The sequence below is a fragment of the Notothenia coriiceps genome, unplaced genomic scaffold (assembly GCF_000735185.1).
Source record: "Notothenia coriiceps isolate Sejong01 unplaced genomic scaffold, NC01 NC01_scaffold00030216, whole genome shotgun sequence".
Classification (NCBI taxonomy): Eukaryota; Metazoa; Chordata; class Actinopteri; order Perciformes; family Nototheniidae; genus Notothenia; species Notothenia coriiceps.
This window is the reverse complement of record NW_011362917.1, coordinates 230,250-238,613: the sequence shown is the minus strand read 5'-3', so window position 1 is coordinate 238,613 and position 8,364 is coordinate 230,250. Positions and strand designations below refer to the sequence as shown.

The 8,364-nt window shown below is 40.8% G+C and overlaps 1 protein-coding gene and 1 pseudogene across 2 annotated transcripts in view; one reads left to right on the top strand and one right to left on the bottom strand.

The window, feature by feature from the left end:
* acaa1 (acetyl-CoA acyltransferase 1) overlaps positions 1-6,730 on the bottom strand; it is a 20,645-nt gene extending 13,915 nt beyond the window's left edge. Inside the window, exons 1-12 of one of the 2 annotated variants that reach the window (XR_799860.1) lie at positions 6,472-6,730; positions 5,384-5,477; positions 4,903-4,960; positions 4,559-4,638; positions 4,387-4,429; positions 4,191-4,289; positions 3,502-3,582; positions 2,981-3,171; positions 2,573-2,752; positions 2,415-2,470; positions 2,067-2,212; positions 1,420-1,981 (exon numbers count right to left, since the gene is read on the bottom strand). Coding sequence is in view for 1 of the 2 variants with exons in the window: in XM_010787300.1 (XP_010785602.1) it covers positions 1,906-1,981; positions 2,067-2,212; positions 2,415-2,470; positions 2,573-2,752; positions 2,981-3,171; positions 3,502-3,582; positions 4,191-4,289; positions 4,387-4,429; positions 4,559-4,638; positions 4,903-4,960; positions 5,384-5,477; positions 6,472-6,645 (1,278 nt within the window). In the remaining variant the exon portion in view is untranslated. Of the gene's footprint in view, positions 1-861; positions 1,982-2,066; positions 2,213-2,414; positions 2,471-2,572; positions 2,753-2,980; positions 3,172-3,501; positions 3,583-4,190; positions 4,290-4,386; positions 4,430-4,558; positions 4,639-4,902; positions 4,961-5,383; positions 5,478-6,471 lie in introns of those variants that run through there. The other variant, XM_010787300.1, reaches the window with a different exon arrangement.
* On the top strand, positions 272-926 carry LOC104959423 (ESF1 homolog pseudogene; annotated as a pseudogene).
* Positions 6,731-8,364: the final 1,634 nt, after the last annotated feature.

The window sequence follows — 8,364 nt, the reverse complement described above, 5'->3', positions numbered from 1 at the left end:
GCAGGATTATTACATTTTTCCCTTATGCAACATGAAAGTATCACGATATGTATCGGTTGAGTATCGGTATCGTTCAGTGGTATCGGTATCGTAAAAAAGTCAACGATATGCATCCCTATGTAGTCTGGGTAAAGACAGCTGGAGGAGTACTCTAAAAGTTACATTCGGAAAAGTCATGGAGGGACCCAAATGTCAAAACATATTTATCCACTTTCGCTGGAGTTGTAATTATTACATTGCATTTAGCTGATGATAAGTGCTTGGTTAGTAATTCAAGTGGATTACTTCACACGATAAAACAAACACAAGTACAGTGAGTGAACTCTCTTATTTAGCACTAATCCCTCTCCCTTCCCCTCTGTGTGTCCAGGTGGACGTTAAAGACCCTCGTTTCCAGGCCATGTTCACGTCCCACCTGTTCAACCTGGACCCCTCCAACCCCAGCTACAAGAAGACCAAAGCCACGCAGAGCATCCAGGTGGAGAAACAGAGGAGGCGAGAGGTGGAGCAGCGGCGCACCGAGGAGGAACTCAGCGCTCAGAGCCTCCCCAAAACACAGGGGGAGAAACGGGAGAATGACTCTGAGGGCGCTGAGACCACCTCGAAGAAAGCAATAGACCCCAGTCTGTCTCTGCTCATCAAGTCCATCAAAAGCAAAACGGAGCAGTTTCAGGCCCGGAAGAAACAGAAGCTCATGTAGGACTGAGACTCTTCCTAACATCACAGAGAAATGTGGACAGCTGTGTTTATTCCTTTTGTATGTGTTTGTACAGGACAACTAGTGTGAGAAGAGGAACTGTGCAAACTTTTAGTAAAAACGTAACCCTGGTACATCAGATCCTGTGCAAATCTTTTATTGTGACTTAGAAAATCAGTTTTAAGAAGACATTTTATTATAAAAAATCACTTCAGGAGATTGGACATTTAGCAAGAAAAGCAGTCATTCTGATTAATTTATAAGCAAAATAACTGTTTTGGATTGGTCCTTAGATCTGACAAAACATCCTCTAGTCATTACATCCTCAAAAACATTCAGTAAATTCTCTCTACACACACATTCGTAGGGAATATAGACGATTCAGGCCTGCTGGCATGGTGCGGTTTAATGTTATGTCAAATAAGGTTGTCTCTCTCTCTTTGACTTTTACAGAAAACACATTAAAAGCAGGATGAATCCATTCTTGAAAAACGACCAGAGAGGTTAGATAATCATGTGGAATCAGAGGCACTTGAAATACATCTTCTACACAAGTATTAACATCTAAAGAACAGCAGCATTAGTGCAGAGGGATTTCGTAGCTCCTTTCAGACATGACACAGGATCTTGAGTTGAGCAAGTTGTGTGTGGACTGGATGTTGTTTACATATTATTATTAATTCAGTACAACTCACAACATTTTCATCCGGGCAAGAGAAAACAGAAGAGCAGAGAAATGCTCACTGCTCCAGGACGGTAAAGGATGGGTTTAAAACATTTTGCACACGTCTCAGAGGATATTTCTGTAGTGAGACTGCCATAAATCGGGGTCACATGATCATGATGTTAAACAGCATGGCGGCAAAAAGCAAAAAAAAGAGCTACCAGAGCTGCATGGAGAGTGGTGTGGTTTTTGTTGTCTGATGAAATTAAGCTGTTTCTCTGGCGTTACAGGAAGAAAGCGCTCCTGACTGTTCCACACATCCACCTAACAATCACTTTTCAACTAGTAGCTCTGGTAGCTTTCAAAATAATGTCAAGTGTAGATTTCTGTTGGTCGCCGTGCTGTAAAAACATCTTGATTGTATGGGCGTGGTAAATGCCAATGTGCCTAATCGCCTCTCTTAGCCGAGTAAAACATATTTGGTTTTGAGAAGGCAGATAACATGTCATGTCGGAAAGGGGTTTACATTCACAGTGTTTGTCTCCTACGGTCCGGGGTATTCAAAGACAGCCGCCGCTCCCATCCCAGTCCCGATGCACATGGACACGACTCCGTACGCTCTGCAGACGGGGGAACACAACAGTGGTTTGGACACACTTCAAACATGTCTCGTGTGTCTGTGATAAAGGAGATGATCAGACGAACCTCTTCCCCCTGCGTCGCAGCTCGTGCAGCAGCGTGACCACCTGCCGCGCCCCGGTGCAGCCCAGAGGGTGACCCAGAGCGATGGCCCCCCCGTTAGGGTTCACCTTCTCCACAGGGATCCCCAGGTGCTCCACGCAGTACACCGCCTGCGCAGAGGGAGGGACAGGGAGATGAAATAATACATGACATTGATTTACAGCTTCCTTTGAGATCATAATGACCTTTGTTCATTCTTAAGTTCAAGTTTGTAATAAATGTGCATCTCCTTAACACCTTAAAAAACACCGTCGACAGGAGCTCATAAAGCTGTAGCTAATAAAATCCATCAGTTTTCACGTCTGAACTCACCTGACTGGCGAAGGCTTCGTTGATTTCAAACACATCAATGTCAGCCACGGTCAGTCCTGAGAGGGGAACAGGAAGTTAGTCTTTGTAATGCTGATTCTAACTTGAAATCTTGATATAAATAATGTTTTTTTATTTAATCTTATATATCTCTTGCACACCAGCCTGCTTCAGAGCTGCAGGGATAGCGTACGCCGGTCCGATGCCCATCAGGTCTGGAGGGACCCCCACCACAGCGCTCGCCCTCAGGACCCCGAGCACCGGCAGACCCAGAGCCTCCACTGCTGACCGCCGGCCAATCAGCACGGCCGCTGCTCCGTCACTCAACTGGCTGGAGTTACCTGAGACACAAAGTGTGTGGGAGAGAGTTAAAACCAATATAAAAAAATATATAATTATTGGAATAAAAAACACAAACAAATTAAATAACAATATCACATCTAATTTTGTTTATATAGCCAAATATCACAAATTACACATTAGTCTCAGGGGGCTTTAGACCAAGCCTAAAGCCCCCCTCACTATGGAGGAAGGGTTTGTAGAGATTTGAACGTGTGTGTGAGACGGACCTGCTGTGGTGCTGCCGTCCGGTTTGAAGGCGGCCCGGAGTTTGTTCAGTCCGGAGAGAGTGGTTCCCGCTCTGATCCCGTCGTCCTTAGCAACCGTCAGCTCTCGCTCGGTCCCGTCCTCGTCTATAATCCTCGTGCTGACCGGGACGATTTCCTGCTCAAACACTCCGGAGCTCTGAGCCCGCGCCGCTCTGTGAGAGGAGGGAAATAAACACATGAATACTGCCTGGAGACACTGGGTACATAAGGGTATAATAAGTACTTTAATATATCAATATATTCAAAGTTCTATACACACACATGTATATTTACACGTAGTCTGTACACTTGCTTCACCACATATATATGCAGATTAGTGTATGTTAATTTAATAAGTAAAACTTCTGACTGATGTGCAATCATGACAGAATTTGCAATGGATCTTGAGGAAAATAGCGAGAAAAAATCTTATATCTTTTACATATCATTTAAGTTTGTCATCAATAATTAAATGCGTTGATGTTTTGAGGTTTTTGACTCACTTCTGCTGGGAGCTGAGAGCGAAGGCGTCCTGCTTCTCTCTGGAGACCCCGAACTTCTCTGCTACGTTCTCCGAGGTGACGCTGCAAAAACAAAGGAACACCTATAAAGAGTCCATTTTAGGGCAGATACTTTTGGTGACAATTTCTGCGTTATATATAAACTCATTTTAGGGCTCATCACAAAATTAAAGATTGGAGCATTTTGGAGATAATTAAAAAAAGCCTTAAAAAACTAATTTGGGGTTTTAGAATAAAGCAAATTCATGATAACTACATCAGCAAGAACATACCAATTTAGATTACAGCATTTTTGGTATTGTGATAATACATTTTGTGATTACACACATTCATTTAAGAGGACTATTACACATTTTGAGCTTGCACTAACTGTTGGTGGTATCTCAAAAATATATTTCTGGAACAATATGTTTTTTGAGATTCAGGACTACACGAACAAATCTGGGGATTTTGAAAAATATAATTTGTTGCTACCTTTTCGATTCTAGCTTTCTATTTAATACACACACACACACACACACACACACACACACACACACACACACACACACACACACACACACACACACACACACACACACACACACACACACACACACACACACACACACACACACACACACACACACACACACACACACACACACACACACACACAGCAGTGGTCTCACCCCATGGGCATGATGCAGTCTCTGGCTTTGTCGAAGTCCGTCAGCCTCGGGCTCAGATCTCCAGGATCCCCCATGGAGCGCAGCGACATGCTCTCCACGCTGACACACACACACACAAAGGACACACACTTTTATACTCTTACTGTCAGGAAAAGCACAATTTAAATGTAAAAGTTCAAATGATGATTTAACGTACCCACATGCGAGGCCCAGGTCGATGGATCCGCTCCTGATGGCTCCTGCACACACAGAGTAAACACAGAGTAAACATCTTCACAGTCTGTAGATACATTTATAAATATATATACAGTCTGTGGTAAACACACGGTGTATTTATTCGTTATGAAGTGATGAGAGCAGAGTTGTACCTGCGATGTTAAACAGCGCCTGCAGTCCAGAGGAGCATTGTCTGTTCACCGTGGAGACAGGAACCGTCTCTGGAAACCCGCTGAGAGATACACAGATTAGTAATAATTATATATTTCTTTTTCTCGTTACTTATTTTTTCTAATGTATTGTTACTAACCTTACTTATCTTAATGTAAGTGTTGTCATGTCAGTTGATGTCTTTGGTAGTTCATTATATAATTTAGCAGTGATGTCAAGTAAGTTTTTTATGTTATAATGTTTTTGGGGGTTGGTATTTTTTCTGTTCATGCTTGTAAATTATGCTGATGATGATGATGATGATGGTGATGATGATGATACTGACCTGAGGAAGTGAGCTATTCTGGCCACCAGAGCACCGGCACCGGGCTGCAGAACGTTACCTGCAGATAAAACACATTGCATTTAAAGTGTGTCCTACTTAAATGCTGCAGCTAATAAGACAAGAAATACATTTGATTGTATTCAATGTACTATAATATAACACAGAATACATTATTAGTTTATTATATTTGTGTGTGTGTGTGTGTGTGTGTGTGTGTGTGTGTGTGTGTGTGTGTGTGTGTGTGTGTGTGTATATATATATATATACGTGTGTGTGTGTGTGTGTGGTTTCTCCTCTACTTCATTCATGTTGCACTGTTGGAGGAGCCTGTGACTTAAGTTGTACACTGCCATATCTACACTGTAGCTAATGTGCACACGAGAATAAAGCCTTGAATCTCTAGGAGATCAAATCAATTAAGATTAAATCCGCTATTCAACAGGACAGCGGTCAAAGAACGATTTGTAAAGTCTTATCTCACCGACACAGATGTCTCCCAGTTTGTCGGCGGAGAGTCCAACGTCTGTCATCACAGCTTTCATCACGGCGCTGAGCATCTCGTCAGGCGTGGTGTCCTGCAGGAGACATTATATCAGTCCACCTCATGTCATAATTATAATATCATTCAATGGTGACTGGAGGACTGACACCACATCTCAGAGGGGATATAGTACCTTTTCCCTGCACTACATTTGTCTGAAAGCTTCAGTCCAGATGTGTTTTGTATCCTCTCCCTGTCCAGTGAAAACCATGCATGCCCAGATGTGTAGATGTTTTATGTAATAATCTGAAATGCTCCTTTATGTTGGAACATCATTACATTTTACTTAGCTCGTTCATTTAAGGTCTTGCCCAAGGACATCTCAACATGTCCTGAGGAGGTGGGCTCGATCTCTGTTTAGATTTGGGGGAAATGTTTTGGTCAAAAAGCTGAAAAAAGGGCTGTTTTTTCAGAGAAACTCATGAAAAGTTGAAGTTTTAGAGATACGCGGTTCTGACAGAACAAAGATACAAACATAAAAGGATTTTTTACGATATGATGCAATGCCGTAGATTAGATTAGAGTACATAAAGGTGTTTAAATGAGCTCAACCTTAAAGTCTACAGCAGTAAAATGCAAAATACACATTAATGCAGCGGTAATATTCTTATAAAACCTCATATTTAATAATACTGGGAACATCTTGGTGCACAATGAATACTTTACTTTAAGTGCTTTTTGTTAATAACACTTACACATGTGACGGTTAAGGTTATGAATGCAGGACTTAGTCTTTTCAGTACTTGTAATTAAGTTGTGAATACTTCTTCCACACAGGAACACAGTTGCACAGCTTTAGTAACAGTTTCTCTGCTTCATGATTATCTGTCCCTAACCTTTAGCCCACTTGGCAGAAACATCATACAATAAAGCTTTATTTATATAGCACTTTTCTTGCAGAACATGTAGTGCTTTTCAAAATGGCACACATCACAAGTTAAAAATACACAACAAGAAATTCTCCTCAGATCAGATGTTAAGACATTTACAGATGAACATGAAGTAGTTTACAGATTAAAGTTATTTACTTTGAAGGCTCCTCTCTTCGCCTTGCACACAGCGGTCCTCAGCCCGTGAACAACCACCACATCCTGCGGGCTTTTGGTGACTATAGCCCCGCAGTCAGACCTCCATAAGTCCCGCCTGTGTTCAGAGGATCCGGGGGGAGACAGGTGTCCCGAAATGATCTTTAATCTGTGCATTACGACGATTAAAAAACGGTTTGTATTCACAGATCTGCACGGGCCTGTTTGTACTCTGCTCTCTGCTGTCAGGAGGACGGGGAGCGCGGAGGGACAAACTACAGCGAATCGAGAAAAAACCGTTTTTTTAATACTTCAATCTTTATTTAAAAACTTTAATATACACAACAATTGCAGACATGTATTCAACATAATGGTAGACAGAAAGATGAATAACAATGTATGTGACACTGGTTTGAGAATTGAATAAGGATACATATACTTCTATAGTATTTCATTATAAAGAATACCCACGTTTTTAGAGTTTAAAAGTATTTTATTCCCATAAAAAATCATTTTCTCTTTAATTTTTGGTTATTTTGCATTAATGTTTGTATAATGTATACATTTTATTTTTACTGACCTGTATTATCTTTTACATAGTTATAGATAATATTGTTGACTTTATGTTGTATTATTTATCTGAATCTTCAATAAAAGTACTTAAAAATTGTATTTGAGTAAATATTTCTTATTGATTACGCAGCTGCTGTTTTTATTAACCTCTCATGTCTACCAATGAGCTAGATTAAATTCCTTTTGTGTTAGAAAACTAGCTCTTTTATCCGTGCATAGTACATTCAGAACTTTGAAAAAACAGGTTCTGATCAATACATAATGATTTATTGTTGTTGTAATATTGTATGAATCTACAACAAAAGTATCTCAAAGTTAAACTGAAGTAAATGTACGAGTACTATGCTTGATATCACAGCATCTCTCTTTATTTCTGTCTCTAATGTCTGTTCATGGATTCATTCAAAAAAACTCCTTGAATCACATGTGTCAAACTCAAGGCCCGGGGGCCAAATCAGGCCCTTGGTGGATTTAATTTCGGCCAGCAGGATAATTTCTAATTACTATTAGAGATATAACTTTTTTTGTATAAAAAACCTACAGAAACAAAGGGACAATAGACTAGGTTGGTCTTACACGTCACCTCAGCCTACCGGAAATACTTACACAACACTTTGTAAACCTTTTATTTTCCAAGTCTACATTTTGACAACCCAAAAAAGTAGGACGTCTGTGAGCACAAAAGAAATTCATGTTAAATTTAACAATGAACGATGGCATAAACACAACTATTTACATCGACTTTAGGTAAATTCCGTCCCACCAGTTTGAGTTTATGTGTCACCCGGTTCTATTTTTTTTAACCCATGAACTACGTAGGTACACTTCACGCTCTTCTCCGCGACGCCTCCTGAAGTCGCCAAAGTTGAGCAAATGGAACGCTTCCTCCGCTATGTACACTACTCCCTATTTGCTTTGCGTAACTAAAAATAATAGGCCAGATTGAGACCTTTGACCTTGTTTCGAATTACTAAGATATTTTGTTGTAATTTTGTTAATTTATTAGTCTAACGTAAGTAAAGAATTACCGAGATAGACGTCGAAAAAGGTCTCAGTAAAGAATACTAATTGTCAAAAGGTGTCGGTTTGTTGTCGAAGGTTTTTTGATAAAGGGAGGTTCTCGCTTTTGGTTTGTACGGCACAACAGAGTTCTTTGTTTCACGTCTTCGCTTTGTAGGTAATTTGAGTCACACGCGGACACTACGATCGAGTCTTATGAACCGTAGAGTAGAGCCCACGTTCAGGTAGTTACAGAACCGCGAGTCCGAGGACTCGACTCCTCTTGGGAGTCCTACCTCACTTCCACCACGCACGTTATATGGC